We start from the raw sequence: 24,316 nt of genomic DNA, 5'->3' as shown, positions 1-24,316 counted from the left end.
CTATATTGTGATAAAACGGGTCTTATTTCGCGAATTGCATCAAATCACGTAAGCACCTTGATTAAAAACATGAAAGGATTGGGAAAATATCTGTTGGCGGTGCACATGCTTTGCAAATTCTGCAATCGACCGAAATCTGCTCGGCAGTTTACGAACCGGATTTCGATTTCGTTACGTGATTTTGATTGGACTATGCATAGGCTCTTTAGTCCAGCCAAAATATAACTCCATAATTCCAGCCTAGTTCGGCAAGGGTGGAAACTGGACTTTTATAGTTAGTTGATTCGAACCCGGTCTTCGGCGTGATGAGAGAACGATTTAACCACTCGGCTACCCTACTTGAAAACATATCGAGTATTTCCAGAAAAACGGACAGCCGTAATTCGATACAGTGCGCAAAATTGATCTGTTTGTATCAGTACCTCAAATGTCCATCAGCCTAAACCATATACAGTAAACTACGGTTATAACGAACTCAAAGTGACTACTAATTTTAGTTCGTAATAACCGTAGTTCGTTATAAGCATATAAGCATTACTACAGCAAATAGTCGGGATAAAAAAAAGTTCGTTATATCCGTCAGTCCGTTACAAGCGTGTTCGTTATAACCGTAGTTTACTGTATCGAGTAAATGTACAGTGAACGATTCCCCTGTACTGTTAAATCGACTTGTCTCATACGAAACAACGGTTATATATCGGGTTCACATATCACTCCGGGCTATATTGACAAGGCTTAACCTAGTTATATGTAAGCCATGATCTCTTAACCTTCTTTCAATAAGCATTGTCAATTCAGCAACGCATAACCCCTCGCAATAACAACTTAACAATCACAGTTAGATTTGTGACAGGCTACAACTAGCGAGACATTGTAACCACACCTGACCTCCGTTCATGTTTGACAAGTACTTGCAACATACGACTTGGGCGGATCCCTTACTTTGCAACCTTAACTTGCCCAAACATACGCACATAATTGGGGACAACTAGTTGGTGTGGTATATTGACCTACAGTGGACAAGACAATGTATCGGGTGACGACATATAGTTTGGTTTATGACGGTAGGAGAAAGAAGGCACTGGGGGTGACATTATAATTATTATGTACATTTCATCAGGCAGTGTTGTGAGTGGGAATCTTTGTGTGTTTCTATATACACAGAGGTTGGACCTTCCAATTATATGTACAGTAAAGTACGTTTATAACGAACACGCTTATAACGAACTGATTTTATTGTCCCGACTATTTGCTATAGTTATGTTGTATATATGCTTATAACGAACTACGGTTATAACAAACTAAAGTTAGTGGTCCCTTCGAGTTCGTTATAACCGTAGTTTACTGTATTCCCATGTTGCAAGCTTGGGCGGTAGCACGATTAGTTACAACCATGTCAAATATGTCGTGGGTACTGCAATACTGATATACAGTATACACGTAATGGGGTGGGGTTTTTTTTTAAGAACGGTGTCATCTATTGCCATTAAACATCGTCATACTCATTTACTCAAATGAGCTGTTGAATTTAAATACGAGCAACTACAAGAGAAACGTATTATGTAATTATTATGAGACGTTGCTATGATTACAACATAATACACTCGACTAAATTTGAAACATGCACAGGGATTTTACGGCAAACAAATGTTATTTACGAACTGAAACTGGGATATATATATATATTGTAAAAATGTGTTTAGATTGTAACCACATACAAGATATGTTGTATGTTTAGGGATGGGTTTAAATCTTAAACGGAATACGCATTTGGTGTTTTCTGTCTAAACATAGGAAATGAGCTCTCTTCTCACAGCCTAAGCACAACGTAAACATCACATCCCCATAATCAAGGCATTCATAGAATTTAAGCATGTTGAGGAGTGCGTGCGTGCGTGCGTGCGTGCGTGCGTGTGTGTGTGTAAATTACAAAAGTCCAAAAATGAGCTGTATAATTTACTCATCCGGTTTCACGAGTGTGATTTTCACTAGTATATATATATACATAAATATACAAGTAAATGATTTCATCATTTAACCATGTTTACATAACTCCCATTATGACACGTGGGAGTGGAGACGGAATGAATGGACATGAAACTGAACGATACTTTGTATTCTGCATCCATTCCACTCTAGCTAAACTGCACCCTTATGCAATGATTTAAATAAACGCAAAACAAGAAGAACAGGTTTTAATACGCATAAATATAAAACGTGGATATGGTCCTCGAGCCGGTGACATTGTACCCCGTGACCCAATCCAGGCTGTTGATTGTGCCATCAGATGCTGACAATAACACGGACTATGCTGTTAACGTTTTAAGTTGTCCATTCAGAAAGTTAACAGACGACATTAATTACGTACACCATTTTAAGCGCGGAGGCATTGATATTCACCAGGGGTCCTACTAGAGCGTTATTACCACACCACCTGTGACTGAATATCGGCAACTGACATTGATAGCTCCAAGCATTAAGAAAGCAGGTCACTGAGCTGGTAAGCGACTCGTTGTGAATGTAAACATTAAAATGGACATACCTTTCCGTTTTCCCTTTTCCATATGTAATATTGTTTCACACGACAGTAGGACATTGGCTCCAGCGCCAGCAAGGGTATACCGACGTTCGCCATGGCTGCTGTGTCGTCTGCTAGCCGATCAGCAGCCCCAGCTCGCGTCTTCCTGCACGACTCGAGCAGACGACAACCAACAAATGACGCTCACTGTCCTCGCTGAACGTGTTAAATCGAGGTCCACACATTGAGGCTGAAGGATATTCGTTTTTATGCAGCAGTTGGCAGATCACACCATGCTGGTTTTCCCCATCAACAGAAATGCCGTGTATTGTTGTGGACGCTTTTCGGCGTAAGGCTGCGAATCGCCCTTACCGTATTTCATCCTATGTATGTCATGGTTGTATTTCTAAGATCGAATTTAAGACTGGCTGGAAAGCTATCAAATGATTGTCTGTTGTTAATTACAGTTTTACAACGGGTGTGTGATTATTGTATAAGACTGGCTAGATAGCTAGCCAATGATTGTCTATGGCTAATTACAGTTGGACAACGGGTGTGTGATCATTGTATAAGACTGGCTGGCTAGCTAGCCAATGATTGTCTGTGGTTAATAACAGTTGGACAACGGGGTGTTATTATTGTATAAGAACCAGCTATTGTAGTCGCTGGTTGTCTGTATACAATGCAAGACAGGACTCACGCTCTGTACTGTGGAATTAATTCTACACTAATGGGCCACTATGGGGTGACCTTACTCAACTGTTGCACAACACCGCGATGATGACCTGTTGCGAGACATTATTTGACCTTCTCAGTGATGTAGATATTTACTCTTTAGTCTCATATCGTCATAGTAGATTTGTCACAGGTCATTAAGAAATTCCTTTCGCGCTTGTTAGGTCATTCTCCGGCACCCCGGGGTGTACCTGTGGCCACCCTGATAGAACACAATGATATACATACACCGTGGGAATCCAAAGACGTTTCAAACTAGTGATATTATAGTATTATCATTGAATAGGAGCAACATCTGGCTCTTTTTGGGATGAGATGGAATTTTGTTGATTGCGATGAATAAAAATGCAGTCAACACCTGACATGCCATTGAGATCCTGTTTTGTTTAACATCCTGTTGTAGACTAACGCTGAGTCTCTGAAGTATCACATTTTGATAAACAACAAGCAACTACATATAAATTGAATAGGAGCTCCAGTGAGATGTGAGTTTCACTGGAAAATCTAGTCTTGCTTCATTTGGGGCTATAGCCTACCATGCAGTAAGGGCTCCGCGGAAGGGAAAATAGCATGCTCCAGGGACTGTCATAGGTATAAACATCAGAAATCCTGATTACACATTCAATGAGATTAGTTTTATTAAACCAAATTGAATGTGTAATTCATGATTTCTATACTTTTTAATTCATAAACACTATTACAAATTGCAGGGCTTAAAATAATCCTAATTACTCAACGATTAATGAGAAACAGGAATATAAGATATTATATTCTAATTAGTCGATTTTCCATAAGACACATATGAACATATTTCCTTGATAAAATATATGGTACTACACATCCTCGCTATTCCAGTGTATATTATTTCAATTCTATATCATTATAGAATAGATATTATTCAGTAGATAAGCGAGGATGGTTATTGAAAAGCCACATTCACATATATTAGTATATCGCATATGCAATCGTATTGCTATGGATCTGTAATACCTGTTACTTGATCTGTCTGGATGTCCTTTTCTTGTTATCTCGAATGTCCGGATATCTCGAAGATATCTCGATATTCCGCTAGGCTCAAGATAACGGGGTTCGGCGGTATTTGCTTGTTTAGATACTACGATTAACATCGTGAACATATATACAAATAGACCATCTTTATTTACCATGTGGATAAACTGATCGTGATTCGAATTAGTCTTTTAATTTATTTCAAAAAATATAATAATAAAATTTCGACGAAGAAGCTTAAAAGAGTAGCTACGGTACTTCGACATCACGCACATCAATATGAATTACGAACACCTGTACAGAAAGTGTCAATAGGGGTACTGCAAGCACCACCATTAACAACAGATTTCCTTTCAAGGATTTAAAAAATTATTAGCCTGAGAAGAAACGTAGTTGCATTTTTTGTGTGTCATGTAAATAAGGGGGCGAAATTGCCGTGTGAGCAGGTTTGATGTGCGTGGGTACAAGGCGGCCGGTCGTATAAGGACGCTTGTCAACACTGGTAGAGGTTGTAGGGCAGGTGTGTGCTCAGTGGTAGGTGTACTGGCTTGACAGGGATTGTTTTCCCTACGTGGTGACGGTTCGGCACGCAGGTCGGTTGACTTCATTAAGCAATGTATACTGCCTTCGCTAGGGCTGTTACTGACTAGATGCTGTCAGTTTACTGATACCGACAACACCATGACGATATCAATGTCGTTAGGTACTGTTCGGCTTTACTATCGGACATCACACGCAGACGCACGTACGCACGCACTATCGCACAAAAACATTACATATGTCACATACCAGTGGATGTCGAAGTACTATCGGACATCAAGTTGTCGTTATACGCGATGCCCACACGGATCGCATACGCACACGCACGCACGCACGCACACACACTCACACACATCCACACACAAACATAAACACACACACACAAACACATCCACACACACAGATACGCACCTGCACGCACACACACACACGAATACATACACAGACGCGCACACACAAACACATCCACACATAGAGAGACGCACGCACGCACACAGAGACGCGCGCGCACACACACACACGAATACACACAGACGCACACACACAGAGACGCACGCACGCACGCACGCACGCACGCACGCACGCACGCACACACACAACCGACGAATGGGTGTGTCGGGGCAGAATATAGCTACGATTTTGAGGGTACATCCACGAGCGTGGATCCCTGCCGAATTAGTGGAGGTGGTGGGTTTGTTGTTTAACGCCGCACTCAATATTCAAGCTATATGACGGTGGTCTGTAAATAATCGAGTCTGGACCAGCAATGGAGCATAGATCCACGCACTTGAGATCGATGACATGCATCAACCAGGTCAGCGAGCCTGACCACCCGATCCCGTTAGTCGCCTCTTACGACAAGCATTGTGGCCTTTTACGGCAAGCCTGGGTTGCTGAAGACCTATTCTACACCGGATCTTCTTCTTCTACTACTGCTACTACTACTACTACTACTACTACTACTACTACAACCACTGCTACTACTACTACTACTACTCCAACCACTGCTATTACTACTACTATTCTTCTACTTCTACTACAATTATTACTACTTCTTGTACTACTGACCGCCTCCGCTATATTAGTACCTGTTATAATACTACTACAACTACTACTACTACTACTACTACTACTACTACTACTACTACTACTGCTACTACTGCTGCTGCTGCTGCTGCTGCTACTTCTACAACTATTACTACTACTTCCACTGCTACTACTACTACTACTACTACTACTACTGCTACTTCTACAACTATTACTACTACTTCCACTGCTACTACTACTACTACTACTACTACTACTACTACTACTACTACTACTTCCACTACCACTACCACTACTTGATGGCCCAAGTTCAGGTAACTATCAACATCCAACTAATCATGAGAACTCTTTGGACAAAAAACTTCAATTGTCACAGGTGACATTTCAAACAGACAAACGGCCGAACAACAGACAAGCCATGGTCAAGTCCATTACTTTCAGGTCTATGGCGGATTGCGACAGAAGATAGATGACAAGCTGTGGCGCTTCCTTTGTGGGCACCCTGCCACTAAACAACAATGCTCAGTCAACAATACACGACGAGTTACTTCCCTTAAGCATATCTCCTCCACGCTCTGGGTGAACACTTTTTTCCCCGCTCAGTTCTTCACTTAAGAATTGACCTTCACTTTGTGTGAGTTCATTGGAGTATGAACCTTCATAGAGTGAGGGCCAAACTGTATGAACGTCGGAGCTTCTTATAAATTTTGTATCACAATTTCTTACCTCAAAGGATGAAGGCCAAGATCTAAACACAATTTTATTTAGTACGTGTGACTTCATGTTTACACTGACAGCCATACAACAACTGTATCGCGGAGTAAAATAGTTCCTCAAAAAGAGAGGCGACATGCGCGTATGGATGCACAACTTGCTCTTCAGAAACATCTTACGCAGCACATGTGTTTATATCATATCCCCATTAGATGAGAAAGGTCTGTAAAGAACTACCTCAGTAAGTCAGTCACAATGACAGCGCGTCGTAATACATTTACATCAAGTACAAGACGTCAAAATGGCCGACACGTTAAAGGGCAAGTTCACACGGAAATGAACCAATTTTTCTTGTACTTTTTCCACATTAAAAGTGTTAACATAGAAGTGTCATAGACAAAAATATAAAAACATCATATTTAATTAACATATTTTTTGCATTAAAACGATTTATATTTTTCACATTTACCAAGTGTTCTATTTCCATAACAAAAACACCATGGCTTATGCCCCTTGCAATATGACGTCATTGGTGCCAATTGATAAACATTATGACGTCATCATGCTTTGTTAGAGCCGCTTCACGTGGTGTAGGTACAGTTTTGTGATTCTAGCATCTCAGATGCCAGCCAGAATTGTGTTATGCTGAGTCACCATTGCGCCGGAGTGTGTCGTAGACCATGTTGTTTTACCGCAAACTGGTCCTTGATATCTTTTGCGTTGAGAATAGACAGGGACCCAGTTGAATTGGCACCAATTACGTCATAATCTAAGGGGGATAACTCAGGCCTATTTCGCTCGTAAAACGAAGGCCTCATAACGGCATATCATTTTAACACTATTGTGAGCTTCCTACTTTCACTGTGAAAAAAATGAGTGTATATTTTCAAACACAGATACTAACTAATTCTAAAATTGCGTTTTGTTTAGAAAAAGAAAGAAAGTGATTTTTGCGTGTACACTTCCCCTTTAAACGTGACGGGAGAGATTTCCGAAGTTGTTAATGAACCTGTGGCGGTTACATGTGTTAGTCATCATTGATCAACTGGCCGATCATTGAAAGGTGATTAAAGATGCGTCAAACAGACACAAAGGTAAATTCATAGATTGCTGGAGACGGTCAATGTCAGCCTAGGAACGGATCGAGTCGATACTACGATAGGCCTAGTTTAGGTGTGCATTTCTTCGTTTGTTCATAGGATGGGCCGTAGCGAGGATATTCGTGAACAATCATGCAGTCACGCTCTCTGACATTTCTTAAAGTATACTGAAACGCTGAGACCAAGAATAAAGGTTCTAAATGATCAGAAAGAACGCTTATGCATGTTTTCGTGCTAGGGAATTCCCAGGGGTTTCCCCAGGAATGTGGAAGTAGTCCGTCAGTGATTACGTCATTTCAAGAACACGGTCTCGTGAAAAACGTATGAACGACAAATTGTGTCGTTCATACACTTGTGAACGTCAATTTCATGTGACCGACCTCTCGTCCAATGAAAAAGCCGTATATCGTGTAAACTTCAAATTAAAAAAATATTTCGCTTTATACTTCATTCTCACTTCAAACTGTCCACGTATCTTGTTTTGTATGGAACCTAGAACGTATAACATGCATGTAGGTTAATTGATGTAAAGCATGCGCTGTCTATCAAACTCCGAAATAATTTATTGTCAGACTTGTCGCAGTAGAAATGGATACGGTCCCCCAAAGGTCTGAGTGGGAGAGACATTTTGGGGGTGGGGGGTTCACGCGGGAGGCATGTCAATCATTGGATTGTCTGGTCCAGATTCCTATTTTGACATACCGCCGTGATATACCTGGAATATTGCTGAGTGCGGCGTTAAACAACAAACAACAGTTGGAATATTGCTGACATCGTGAGCATCAATCTTCAAATGGGACACGATGATATGCATTAGCCAAGTCATTGAGCCTGACCACCCGATCCTGTTGGTCACTTCTTACTACAAGTATTAGAATGAAGCAAATTCTGATCGGGACCTCCACGGGTCCTATTCCATCTATACGAAGGCGGCCTTTATTTGTTTGTTTGTTTGTTGTTTTACGCCGTACCCGGCAATATTCCAGTTTAATGACGGCGGTCTGTAAATAATCGAGTCTGGACCAGACAGTCCAGTGATTGACATCATGAGCATCGATCCACGCGATTGGGACACGACATGCTTCAACCAAGTCAGCGAGTCTGACCACCCGATCCCCTTAGTCGCCTCTTACGTCAAGGATAGTTGCCTATTACGGCAAGCATGGGTTGCTGAAGACCTTTTCTCTACCCGGATCTTCATGGGTCAGGCGGCCTTTAAATAATCGAGTGAGGTAAACCAGTGGTTGATATTATGACACCGTTAAGCTACATGACGACACAGCATAGTCAAATGGGGATCGGGTGAAACATCCACAAAACAAACAACACAACAAAACAATATTTCAAAATAATCATACTCTCAAATCTATCATTTCTAAGCTTTGATACAGCGAGAATTTCTATTGAGTACATTTTCTGCTATACAGTTCGTCAATAATGGTATCTTCCGATCTCCCCTTCTCATAATGGACGCGCCCATTATGTATCCTCGGGAACTGACAGTTAGAACTAGACAGACAAGTCTGTTTTAAAATTGACACGATTGTATAACAATCTGCAACATGCCACCTATCAAATAGCAGCCTTTGAAAAACAATATCCGTTCCAGCGATATTGATTTCAGCCGAACAATACAACTCAAGTCCTTTCTTTCTGACAATACTATTCAAAGGTTGGTAAGGATACGAAGCTATTGTGAATAACAACAGATTCTTTAAACAAAAGGGTGAAGCAATTCGCTGTGCAGAGTTGCGTCCCTTGGATACGCCAGAAACCATTACAGATTAACTATTGACCAATGAAATAGTCGGGTGGTCTTTTACTTCTTCAGATTGGTATATTACGATATTATTATATCGATATCAACATGTATACGCAAAGTAAAGGTTTTTCTGTGAAAATACGTTTTGTTGAATAGAAACATGATCAAGAGAAACCTGGTGTTTTCTATTGTGGGAAGCGACATTGGCACATACTCCGTTTGTTAGGGTAAAACCTTTTTGTGCAGCGAGACATAAGGTAAACCGCTGTCTTCTTTAATATAAGGAAAGTATAGTTGCACTTGTGTCTTAAAATATAACATCAATATTTGTACTAAACACGCGTGTGCGCAAACGCGAAATCATGAACGCCCGCACGCCCGCATTAAGACCGTTATGATAGCATCGCAATGTGCACGTCAAGATAAATTTCATATGCCATGCAATGTAACTAGGTGTGACGAAATGAAAGACAGTTCAAAGTTACCACTTCATGGAACAATCACAGCATCAAATATAATTGAGTGAGTTGGGGTTAATGCTACTATGAACAGTATTTGAGTGTTATCACGACATGACAGCCTGATGTGGGAGAAAAACCCGAATTGATGCAAGTCATGGACGTTTACCACTTTGGCGAAACCACCGAGAACAATATGCTGACGAACCAAGAAACACATAAAGGCGAATATGGGATTCGAACCCACGACCACAGATTTTGGGCGCGTCTAAGGGATGCAACTCTGTACAGCCAATTGCGTCGCCTTAGACGACTGGGCCAACCGTACCCACACATCAGATGTAAAAATGATTAAAATTAATACGGTCTTCAACCCAAATTTTCATTTAACTGTGTAACCTGTTTATGGAAGGGACGGGCATATTGTTTAGGGCCTCAAATAAGAATTCGACACTGAGATTTCGTGTTGGGATGGCTTCAACTACCACGGGTCAACGGATACTGAAAATAGTCTCTGTGCGTGTGATAGCCATTCACCGATAACAAACACTAAGCAAACACACTTAACCTCTTCGATACTGACCTTGTCCCATGTCGTATATACCCCGTGTTAATAAGTTTCTTTGGAATGCGCTATAAAATTCCCACTGGTGTTTTATGAATCGTCCGAAATACACAAATAATCCAATTACTTGTACACATGAACATATCATATGCGTAGGACAATAAATATTCATTTGGATGTAACACAATCTAATCGGCTGGGTCGTTTTATTGCAATGAAACCGTTTGATCGAGACCAGGCTAATTTGATACTGGCCAGACTCGCTGGGAACTCAACTGTATGGCCTTTCAGACTTCGATGTGATTCTTTCAAAATCGATTTTAACCATCCTCTATTATCCAGATTATTATACTCCCATCTGTTTGATAAATAAACTGGGTCTCGTTTTAAGTCCTTTCGAATGATACGACTCTAAAAAAGCCACCTTATCAAACTACATTCGAATGCGAGATGGGGGTTGGGGTGTCTACCCCAAAACTCAAAAAGACTATATGTTAACCAAATCAACATGTTTGCATGGTTGGAAATGCGCATATAAAATGTCATCAGATGTTAAAATGGGGTAGTGGCCAGACCCAGAACCCCATCTGGACCCGCCCACCACTGAGTGAATAATCTAAAACGTTGTTACATGTACATGTACGATTGATGACTGATGACATGGATGTAACTGTCTGGACAGAGTAATGACAGGCCATTGTAAAGGACTGGTTGCATCCAACAACCCACCCGCCACCACACCCGCCACCACACCCGCCACCAACTAAACCCACACGCCCACACAACACACACACACACACACACACACACACACACACACACACACACACACACACACACACACACACACACACACACACACACACACACACACGTGCACGTCGCTATATTAGTGCCATAATCTTGGACGCGACGTTAAGCCCCATCTCACCTCACCACCTGTTATACTACTACTACTACTACTACTACTACCTGCACACACACACACACACACACACACCCCCCCCCCCCCCCCCCTCTACCCCGACCGGCCCACACACACACCCGCCCGCGACTAAACCCACACCCCATTTGGATCACGTGTTATTGGGTCCGCGACTTAATGGATCGTTTTGAAACATTATTCACAGGATTCAGTTCAAGAATCAAGATTATGCTGGAAATCATGTTAACAATGCATTTGATACGGGCAATACAATATATCAGTGGGTATAGTGAAGGCTCACTGTGTGTATATTGTCGCGTCTAACGTCATTGATTTACTGCACTTTGTGTGTGGCTGCGTGCTCTCGTCTGGACTAATGCGGCTATATAGTGCTTGCCCACTGAGATACCATGCCACAGTTTAACATGAATACCCCACTCAGACACAGTATACTAACTCCGAGCCGACCAGTCCTTGTTTTAGCCCCTTAGTGCCGAGGCAGGTGAACAACAAGTACCATCTTGTAACGTCTTTTGGTCTGACGAAACCACAGGTTCGAACCACCAACCTTCCGTTCTCTGAGCAAACGCTCTATCCACTAGGCCACTGAGCGGTAAGGTGTATAAGTACGACTGAACATGATGTTGTGAGCTGGGTCCACGGTGACTGTTTGTTCTAGGGAGGAGCAATGGGGGCAGGGAATTACAGTGTTAAACGCTAAGCTAACAATAGAACTTGAGAAACCAAGATACAATGTGTTTATACTGACAGTAACTTAATAAACAGGCGCTCGATAGGTCATAAATATTTAAGAGTGTACATGTATTTCCGTTTAGCGTGTCATGACCTGTCTTTGGGGGAGGTGGGGTGGGTGAAATAGGGCATTCTGTGCTGTGGTTTGGTGTGATGCAATCTCATTAAAATCAGATCTTAGCTCTCACTAGACTAACATCTAGTCTCTGAAATGAACATATCGTACAGAAAAAACAGTTGTTCAGTTATCTTAATAAAACTATAATAAAAGGGAGCCCAGTGACTCTCTTTATTCCTGATAGTAATCTGGACTTGCCAAACATTATAGTGAGTGAGTGAATATGGTTTTACGCCGCTTTTAGCAATATTCCAGCAATATCACGGCGGGGGACACCAGAAATGGGCTTCAAACATTATAGACTTGCATGGGCTGTATTTGATATATATTTGTATCAGGGTATGTGAGACAGACTAAGCTCTCCCTACCGCTAAACAAAGATCTGAGGACATAGTATTACGGATCTCACCTCAGGACGTCCTTTCATCCGACCAATCAGAGCGTCGTTTACCGGATCGGGAAAGTGACAGTCGGAATGTGTTTTCTTATCGTGCAAATTTGAAAAACTTTACACGGGGTAGTCCTGACGACAGTTAGGTCTGTACGTATTTACTTTCACATCAATGGGATATAGATTTGGAACGGAAGAGACTTTTAGTGGGACGTACTCCCATACAATCTCGATCATCTATAAGACATTCCATAATTTGTTTTGTTCAGTTTTCAAATTTTGAATCAATATTTTTCAATTGTAGCCTGGAATTGAAACAAGCCGTAAAGTTCAAGAAAGCTGCTTTCTGATTGGCTGATGTCGACATCTTGTTTGTCATTTCATTAGTCGGTCAAAGTTCGGTCATAGAATCTTGAAAATTCAAGATAATAAGTTGAAATTTCAAGCTAATAAGTTGAAATTTTAAGATAAGTTGAAATTTCAGCTTATTACCTTGAAATTTCAACTTAGTATCTTAAACTTTCAACTTAGTATCTTGATATTTCAAGAGAAAAAAGAAAAAACAAATGGCCCTAAAAGGCGTCCGTAAATTAATAATCTCTTTGACGTATTGGTTGTGAAATAAAGAAAATACCTCATTGACAAACCTGTCAAAGTCAAAGTGCTTCGCACCATCGTACCATTGTTTTTGTCTTTTTCTTAAGTTAACTAACATGGCGGAAGAAGAAGAACTGCATGTCCTCGCGTAGTTATATTTAATTCCAAGTTTAAGAAAATTGTCGACCTTTACATGAAGTGTCACAAAAACAACGCTCAAATATTTTGCGTGACCTCTGCCATACATTATTATTCGGAAGGATATTTGCAATACGTTGTAAATATCTTAGGGTTCTTCGCCCAGGAGTTAATCAAACAGGTTTATAACAATACTCATAAATACTCATATCAACATCCACATAAAACTGTGACAGAAGACAGTATGAAACAATGATGTTTAAAGTAGTTTATGGTGGGGTTTGTACTGACCAACATTCAGCCTTTAATAGTTCCGAAGACGTATGTAACATGATTGGTGGAGTCAGTTTGGGCATGCGCAGACAGTCACCAGAATGTATAAAAGAATTCCACATGTGCTGTATTGTAATTTAACTGCGTACAGATGTTTTGAACAGATGAAGCCATATCTTCATACCGTCATATCTTCATACCGTCATATCTACCTTCATACCGTCATATCTACCTTCATACTGTCATATCTACCTTCATACCGTCATATCTACCTTCATACCGTCATATCTTCATACCGTCATATCTACCTTCATACCGCCATATCTACCTTCATACTGTCATATCTACCTTCATACCGTCATATCTACCTTCATACCGTCATATCTTCATACCGTCATATCTACCTTCATACTGTCATATCTACCTTCATACTGTCATATCTACCTTCATACTGTCATATCTACCTTCATACTGTCATATCATCCTTCATACCGTCATATCTTCATACCGTCATATCTACCTTCATACTGTCATATCTACCTTCATACTGTCATATCTACCTTCATACCGTCATATCTTCATACCGTCATATCTACCTTCATACTGTCATATCTACCTTCATACTGTCATATCTACCTTCATACCGTCATATCTTCATACCGTCATATCTACCTTCATACTGTCATATCTACCTTCATACTGTCATATCTACCTTCATACTGTCATATCTACCTTCATACTGTCATATCATCCTTCATACCGTCATATCATCCTTCATACCGCCATATCTACCTTCATACTGTCATATCTACCTTCATACCGTCATATCTTCCTTCATACCGTCATATCTTCCTTCATACCGTCATATCTACCTTCATTCCGTCATATCTACCTTCATACCGTCATATCTTCCTTCATACCGTCATATCTTCCTTCATACCGCCATATCTTCCTTCATACTGTCATATCTTCCTTCATACCGCCATATCTACCTTCATACCGCCATATCTTCCTTCATACCGTCATATCTTCCTTCATACCGCCATATCTTCCTTCATACCGTCATATCTTCCTTCATACCGTCATATCTTCCTTCATACCGCCATATCTACCTTCATACTGTCACGTCTACCTTCATACTGTCATATCTACCTTCATACCGTCATATCTACCTTCATACCGTCATATCTTCATACCGTCATATCTTCATACCGTCATATCTACCTTCATACTGTCATATCTTCATAACGTCATATCTACCTTCATACTGTCATATCTACCTTCATACTGTCATATCTACCTTCATACTGTCACGTCTACCTTCATACTGTCATATCTACCTTCATACCGTCATATCTACCTTCATACTGTCATATCTTCATTCATACTGTCATATCTACCTTCATACCGTCATATCTACCTTCATACCGTCATATCTTCCTTCATACCGTCATATCTTCCTTCATACCGTCATATCTACCTTCATTCCGTCATATCTACCTTCATACCGTCATATCTTCCTTCATACCGCCATATCTTCCTTCATACTGTCATATCTTCCTTCATACCGCCATATCTACCTTCATACCGCCATATCTTCCTTCATACCGTCATATCTTCCTTCATACCGCCATATCTTCCTTCATACCGTCATATCTTCCTTAATACCGTCATATCTTCCTTCATACCGTCATATCTTCCTTCATACCGCCATATCTACCTTCATACCGCCATATCTTCCTTCATACCGTCATATCTTCCTTCATACCGCCATATCTTCCTTCATACAGTCATATCTTCCTTCATACCGTCATATCTTCCTTAATACCGTCATATCTTCCTTCATACCGTCATATCTTCCTTTCATACCGCCATATCTACCTTCATACCGCCATATCTTCCTTCATACCGCCATAATTACCTTAATACCGTCATATCTTCCTTAACACCGTCATATCTTCCTTAACACCGTCATATCTTCCTTCATACCGTCATACCGCCATACCTTCAGTGGTTATTGATGGTTGCCTATCGAATCAATTTTGGGCCATCTCAATAAAGGTAAGATGAGGAAATGGAAATATGAAAATGTTTCTTATCGATTTTATATGTATTTAGTCTCGCAGAAACTTCTCTTGACGACGGCATTATAAAATAGTAAACAACCCGCGCTTTTAATAGAATTAGCATTTAATTTTCAACATAAATCGCACGATCCAAACAACTCAGTCTTTTTTTTTAAATATTGGTCTACACAAAGTTATTGATGGGTTACCTAGGCATTTCTAGTCTATTTTTTAGTTAAATAAATCTACAAACCATAAATCTGCTGTTATGAAGTCAAGGAATACTTTGTCACAACCGTGTCTCGAGGTCTCAAGAGCTACTGCTCTGGCGGCTTGTGTGTATCTTATATAAATAACACTGTAGGTTTACAAAATATAAAACACAAATATATCATATTCTACATAGACATTTTTACACCATCAGGACGATGAACACATTGTGTACCATAAGAGCAGCGACAGTATTTCAAAATGCCCCAGCGAGGATATATAATTCCTTATATAATATTAGTCAAGTATGTACGGGTCAAAATCTTGAAAACCGCTTGTCACAACTGCATAACGCAAAAGCAACACGCGAAAGGAAACTGTTTATGGCAAATGTATGTTCATGTCTCAACGTGTGTATTCCAGTCAGTTCTGTCGCAGATACAGATTTCTGTGTACAGGCAATGAACACATTGACATGAACGAACACGGTAATCGACCTGGAACTTATATTTTTTCAGTCAAACGAACCACCGATTGTTTCAAAGGCGTGAGCGTGTATATTGAAACGTTTAAGTGTCCTGATCGACATTGATAAGGCGGGACAACGCGAACACACTCCTTGGGATCCCACACCTTCTGACGTTAGTACATGGACTGATTAATCTTTCCCGGATATCGTGAACAGCGCATGGTTTTACTCTAAATTCAGAATGAGTGAGTGAGTATGGTTTTACGCCGCTTTTAGCAATATTTCAGCAATATCACGGCGGAGGACACCAGAAATGGGCTTCACAAATTGTACCCATGTCGGGAATCGAACCCGGGTCTTCGGCGTGACGAGCGAACGCTTTAAACCAGTAGGCTACGCGGACCCCCATCATTCATCATGAACAGTGAGGGGTGTGACGTCACATGTATCATGAACAGTGGGGTGTTGATGCCATAGTTATCATGAACAGTGAGGGGTGTGATGCAATATTCATCATGAAAATTAAGGGATGTGACGCCACATTCATCATGAAAATGGATTGTTAGACGCCTCATTCATCATGAACAGTGGGTATGTGACTCCACATTCATCATGAACGGGGATTGTTAGACGCCACATTCATCATGAATAGTGAGGATGTGACGCCACATTCATCATGAACGGGGATTGTTAGACGCCACATTCGTCATGAACCGTGAGGTGTGACGCCACATTCATCATGAACAGTGAGGGGTTGACGCCATAATTATCATGAACAGTGAGGGTTGTGACGCCACATTCATTATGAACGGGGATTGTTAGACGCCACATTCATCATGAACCGTGAGGTGTGACGCCACATCCATCATGAACAGTGAGGGGTTGGCGCCATAATTATCATGAACAGTGAGGGTTGTGACGCCACATTCATCATGAACGGGGATTGTTAGACGCCACATTCATCATGAACCGTGAGGTGTGACGCCACATTCATCATGAACAGTGAGGGGTTGACGCCATAATTATCATGAACAGTGAGGGTTGTGACGCCACATTCATCATGAACGGGGATTGTTAGACGCCACATTCATCATGAACCGTGAGGTGTGACGCCACATTCATCATGAACAGTGAGGGGTTGACGCCATAATTATCATGAACAGTGAGGGTTGTGACGCCACATTCATCATGAAAAGTGAGGGGTGTGACGTCACATTCATCATGAACAGTGAGGGTTGTGACGCCACATTCATCATGAACAGTGAGGGGTTTGACGCCACATTCATGATGCACAGTCATGTCACCAGCAATGGACTTCATACAAATGAACGATGGGATTCGAACCCGGGTTTTCGACGTAACGGGAGAATGTTCCTACCACTGGGCTACCCAACATTCCCCTATATATTATATAAAGTTATGTCGTGTCAACTGTGATTGTCTGGAGCACCTTCTACGTTTGGCGAGGTGTCCCTGGTCGCACCTGTCACCCAATATCAATATCACTATTAAAAGCCTGGCCTTGTATCAACCGACAGATGTTTCCCTTAACAAACACAATTATTATCAATAATACTCTTTGTAATATAAAACTATATTTGTGCTCGTCTATTTGCAATGCTATAATTGTCATCCTCTGAAAGTTGTTTACTTGAACGCCATTTCTGTGTGGCATATACTGAGTGAGTGAGTATGGTTTTACGCCGCTTTTAGCAATATTCCAGCAATATCACGGCGGGGGGACACCAGGAAATGGGCTTCACACATTGTACCCATGTCGGCAATCGAACCCGGGTCTTCGGCGTGACGAGCGAACGCTTTAACCACTAGGTTACCCGACCGCCCCGGCATATACTGACAGAATGAAATAAGGGGACATCCGAAAACAAGTAAGTGAGTATGGTTTTATGACGCTTTTAGCGATATTTCAGCAATATCATGGCAGGTGACACCGGAAATGGGCTTCCTACATTGAACCCATTTGGGGAATCGAACCCGGGCCTTCGGCGTGACGAGCGAACGCTTTAACACTAATGAACCCCTCCGCCCGGGACATCCGAAAAGAGAAGCATCAGCTTGGAATAATAGTCTGTATGTTCCTCGAATCATCCTCCATTCATCATTAATCCTCATAAATACCCTGGAGCCATTCGCCAACATAATTTCGTGCGGAAGTGATGTCACCGCCTCAACCTCTCCTGTATCGCAAACCTCTCTCGCTCATGAGAGTGATCTGATTGGATGTCTATATTTAGCGTAGCGCCGTCAGAATCCGTCTTAAAATGAAACTATGGAAGCGAATGTGTTCAAGGTGTATGTATACATCATAACAGAATGGAGATGTAATACACTGGATAATTGAGGATTTGAAACATCGTGGACCGCCTCCGTGGTCTAGTGGTAGAGCGTCCGCCCGGAGAGCGGAAGGTCCGGGGTTCGATCCCCGACCGCGTCATACCAAAAGACGTTAAAAGATGATACTTGTTGCTACCCTGTCTGGCGCTCGGCATTAAGGGACTAAAACAAGGACTGGTCTGCTCGGAGTCAGTATACTGTGTCTGAGTGGGGTATTCATGTTAAATTGCGGCATGGTATCTCAGTGAGCCAGCACTATAAATCGGCATCAGTCCGGACTAGTACAAGTAGCCACACACACACACACACGTACATGCATGTCGCTATATAAGTGCAATAATCTTGGACGCGACGTTAAACCCCATTTCACCTCACCTCACCTGAAACATCGTGATACGCCATTAAGTCTTTGTCTTACATGTTTTGAGTTAGTCGCCGTGGGTCACACCCAGGACACTTTGGGAATCAAACCTGGTTCTTAGGCGTCACAAGCGGACACTTTAACCACTGGGCTTCCCATTTTGAAGGATTAATTTTGAAGTGAGTGAGTAGGATTTTACGCCGTTTTAGCAATATAGTAATATCACGGCGGGTGGCACCAGAATTGGGTTTTACACATCGCACCCATATTGGGAACCCGGGACTTCGGCGTGACGAGCAAAGGCTTTATCAGCTAGGCTGCCCAACCGCCCCCGTTTATATTTGAACTTGGTGAACTTTCTTCTTCAATGCTAATTCTTACCTTATTTTTTTCAGTCAGCATATATCAGCGCTGTCAGTGTTCAGAACACAGTACGGCCAGATAGAGTCCAAGATAACACGAATATAATAATAGCTCAATATCAAGCCGGAAATAAGTATAGCTTTTGTTTTTAACACACGGTATGGCTAATGTATATATTACTTGTTCAAACTGTTCTTAGTGACTTACCTAGCAATAGAAAAGACAGCTAGTCAACAACCCTCAACCCAGTCTCCTTTGGAAATATATGTGATACACGCTCCGCCGCCCCAGCGTAATGTGGCGTCACGTGATCTCGCGTTACAGGAAGACAATCGCGCAGGTAAACTTATCCAGTGACATGATTATTTACAGTATTCATGTTAATATGTAACACTATTTCATTAGTGATATTGTTAGGGGGATTGTATGGGGACTAATTTAATAATTTTCCATCGGCGTTTTATAAACAGCAATAGGTACACAAACGTAAATTGTCTACAAAAGCAAAGGTCACCTGTCAACATGGTTAAGAGGATTAAGTTCATGAATTAAGCTCGTTCTAAAAACAAACTTTAAATTGATACTATGTACACGTAAAACCTATGATATTTCAGGAATTTGTTTCATGATATTCTAAAATATGTCAAATATATAGTTCCTAAGATATCTGTTATTCTTGAGTAACTTTTAATATAAATATTATGATATTGACTTTTTAAACGACTTATATATGCGCTCAACATTACGTAAGTGTGCGTCTTGGACGAGACAGATGCAAGGCAGGCGGTCATTTGATAGTCCCTGAAGCTTCGTCGTAAGGGGCGGTCGGGTAGCCTAGTGGTTAAAGCGTTCGCTCGTCACGCCGAAGACCCGGGTTCGATTCCCGACATGGCACAATGTCTGAAGCCCATTTCTGGTGTCCCCCGCCGTGATGTTGCTGGAATATTGCTAAAAGCGGCGTAAAGCCATACTCACTCGTCGTAAATATGTGGATAAATGATTTAATAAATTTCTAAAAGTCAGAGATCGGACAAAAGTTAAAACCTGTAACAGAACAATGAGATACATTATAGAGTCTCTTTTCACTGCTTGTTTCACGGAACTCTTTTCAGGAATGAAATCAAATCGTTTCTTCCTGCTTATACCAATTGCACCACCACTCTGCTTAATACAATTCGTACGAACGCTTCAACCACTAGGTTTCCCCACCAGCCTGACATTTGTATCAACTGACGCGACCTCCTAAGAAGGGTTCGCAAGTCTCCTCGCAGAGGGGTATTGAGTCAGATTAAATTATCTGATTTTATTCAGATTATATAATTTACATTGACGTCCTGACAACTATGTTATACTGGAAAACACTGAACGTGTGGTGAGGTGTTCCTCGTCGACAACTGTTTCGCGCCTTATCTGTATACGTTGCAGTTTTTGAATTACAAAAAAAAGTTGGACTCGACTGTAAGAAAATAAATCCGTTATTTTTATATCATATTCCACATTTGCGATATTTTAAGTACGTAAACCAAGGCAAACACTGTCTAAATAATATACAAGAATGTGGGCGATACATAAAATTGACCTAAGCTTGCAATTCCAATATGATATCGTTTACAGTAGAACGTCACCTGATAGCATAAATAACATACCGCAGAGAGCTCCTCCCTGTCAAACTCCAATCGATGAACAGGAAACAATAGCGAGGACGTCCGGGGTAGGTATTATATACCTCCTTACCGCCCACGCGATGTCCTCACCCCCTACCAGCACCCTCTCACGAACCTGACCCCTGACCCTGACTCATGACCTGTCCCCACGTACCTTGGGGTGAACAAACCTTGGGTGAAGAATGTGTTCAGTGTGATGAGTACAGATAACGCTGTATGATGCAGGTGTTTGTCGTGGTATAGAACACCTGGGTCTCGTCGGGCGTGAGTGTCCAACATGAACAAAGTACAAGTAGCGGTCTGTAACACGCACTTACAGATACTAGGACACTAGAATACTAGTTAACATACACTGTTTAATATATTATATATACTACCTTAAGATAAAAAAAAACCCAGACTATTCCCAGGTGCCCGCGGTCGTCCGTGTGTGCGTACGTGCGTGTGTGTGTGACTTCAAAACAAAATTTCCTTCTCTGTTTTAGGATAATCAGGATTTAATATCAAATATATCACTGTCGTCGATAAAGGTTTAATACTCCGAAGCTTACCGAGGATGTTTAACATTTTTTCGACGAGCGCTGATATTTTTCATATGAAAAGACACAATGTGATGTTATATTTTTCATCCAGCATCATTGTTCCTACTTTATTAGTTTGTAAACAGAGGTAACCAGCGTCTTGAGTGTAAAGAGTACCGTTATCCAGCTTCAGTAGCAGACAGATTAGTGATGCCATTTGATTGTGCATGACGTCATGGTAAATAACGTCACAATGGTCTGCAAAACATTTTGGTGCAATATATTTGTAGCCATATCTCAAAGACTCAACCGATAGAGCGATATCTCCCGTGGAATCCAGTTTGGATAGAAACAATGTATTTAAAAGTACCTAAAGACACTTATGGACGACACAGCGCTACTGGGCCTTGCACTGGAAAATCAGTGGTTGATGGTGGGAGCAACTGTATCTCAGCGTCGGTGTTAGATGTCGTGAAATAAGCCAGGTGGCATGGGGAGGATTTTCCTTTAAATGGATGACATACATTAAGAAATATCAATCTCATCTTAGTCATCCTCGTCAACGGGGAGTTTGGGTAGTCTTGTGATAAAAGCGTTCGCTCGTCACACCGAAGGCCCGGGTTCGATTCCCCACATTGTTGTTCCCCGATTTGATACTGCTGGAAATTTTCCAAAACCGTCTGGAATATTACTGACAGTGGAGTACCGTCAACTCACCTGGCTACAGAAATATGAGAATCCTGTCCCCTGCAGTGTACACAGCCAAACTGTACACGTGTCTTCGTGTAGAATCCCAGCGGGTGGAATAATCACAACTAACCAACACGACCTACCTGTGTGTGAGTGACCCCCGTTGTCCGGCTCGTCCAGCCCGGTGCCCAGGTGACCACACACACGCGGGGTTATGAGTGATTTGAATATCCGCCATGTGTACATTACATTAGTGGACAAACCATCGATTTCTTGACCGTTATCAGTTGTGGTCACGTCAGTCCGGTCGTCCATTACACGCACAGTATACATGAACACTGATAAGAGCTGGACACTGACCACTTCGGACGGGATCCAGTTCCAAATTTATCATGCTTGCTCGTCGTTATCTTTCATCACGACTGGGGCACGGGTGGCCCAGTCGTCTAAGGCGCCGCGATTCGCTGTGCAGAGTTGCGTCCCTTGGCCACGCCAGGAACCTATGATTGTGGGTTCGAATCTGGGTTCGCCCCGATTATGTTTCTAGGTTTGTCAGCACCATACCCGTGCTCGTGGGTTTCACCGAAGTGGTAAACGTCTGAGACCTGCATCACTTCGGGTTTTCCTCCCACATTAAGCTGACACGCCGTGACATAACACGAATACTGTTAAAAGCGGCGTTAAACCCAACTCACTCACTCAGTCACTCATCACGAGAGAAGGATGGATATCTGAATATCACCCGTTTCTTGTATTCCCATGCAAGTTCTACTATGCACGTTAGACGCTAATCACACATTTCATCTGCGGTAGTTTTATAGCGTTGCGTATACGATTATGCTTTACCCATGGTTATAAGATAGCTACGAGATAAATCGCAAATAATAACGAAGAACGAAGCATGGTTTATATCACGATGAAACATTGTTCTGTCAGGGCGGCATTTCTGGAGATTCGAACACGCTCTCGCAACTTGATGACGTCATGTATTGGATTTAATCAAGCCTGGACCAGACAATCCAGTGATTGACACTAAAGCATCGATCCACGCAATTGGGACACGATGACATGTATCAACCAAGTCGGCGAGCCTGACGACCCGATCCCGTTAGTCGCCACTTGATCCATAGTCGCCTTTTCCGGCAAGCATGGACTGCTGAAGACCTGTTCTACCCCGGATCTTCACGGGTAGGTTACATGTAATACTCAACGACCACAGGCCTAAAGGTGTATTGTGACGGTCCTGCATGATGCCGTGTGCCGTGCCTGCATCTGCACATCCAGAAACATACTGTATCATTCAGATCGTATTGGTTTTATTGATCATGCCTGTGTACAGGAGCTGTAGCCTATTGAGTACGTGTGATTAATGCTTCATACATATGTTAAATCCTATCGATTACGCTATGTTTGAACTCGTTCTCGTACTGCTTGGCTTACGGGCCCCAACGTTTCACAAATGTGGAATAACGATTTCTTAAATAATTCCACCCGTTAGAAATTTAAATTTTTAAAAATTAGGAAAATCAATATGGGAAGGGAGGTAACTCTTGGGGCGCTGATAGCTTTTACATGGATCAAATTGCCATAAATATTTTATCCTACCAATCAACAAATCATGAGGTACAAATACGCCCTCAGTCCTACTGTCACTGCTATTACATCAACTACAACTACTGCTACTACCACTACTTCGACTGCTAATACCACAACATCAACGACAAATACTGCTACTACCACCACAACAGCTCCTACAAATACTGCTACCACCACTAATACTACTGCTACTACCACTACTACTACAACATCAACTACAAATACTGCTACTACTACAACATATACTACACATACTTCTGCTACTACCACTACTACAAGCACTAATACTACTACTACAGCTATTACTCCTACTAAAACAACAACTAATAATGTTTTGTTTTGGTTTGTTGTTTAACGCCGCAATATTCCATCTATATGA

The 24,316-nt window shown here is 41.6% G+C and overlaps 1 protein-coding gene across 2 annotated transcripts in view; it reads right to left on the bottom strand.

Moving 5' to 3' along the window:
• The window catches only part of LOC124145546 (cell wall protein PRY3-like), a 41,704-nt gene extending 21,943 nt beyond the window's left edge, over positions 1-19,761 (bottom strand). The window contains exon 1 of one of the 2 annotated variants that reach the window (XM_046515361.2): positions 19,674-19,761. Coding sequence is in view for 1 of the 2 variants with exons in the window: in XM_046515358.2 (XP_046371314.2) it covers positions 2,543-2,635 (93 nt within the window). In the remaining variant the exon portion in view is untranslated. Of the gene's footprint in view, positions 1-2,542; positions 2,873-19,673 lie in introns of those variants that run through there. The other variant, XM_046515358.2, reaches the window with a different exon arrangement.
• Positions 19,762-24,316: the final 4,555 nt, after the last annotated feature.

This window comes from Haliotis rufescens, unplaced genomic scaffold (genome assembly GCF_023055435.1).
Source record: "Haliotis rufescens isolate VD_foot unplaced genomic scaffold, xgHalRufe1.0.p SCAF_8, whole genome shotgun sequence".
Classification (NCBI taxonomy): domain Eukaryota; kingdom Metazoa; phylum Mollusca; class Gastropoda; order Lepetellida; family Haliotidae; genus Haliotis; species Haliotis rufescens.
Note: the sequence above shows the minus strand (reverse complement) of the source record. Positions and strands in the feature narration are given on the sequence as shown.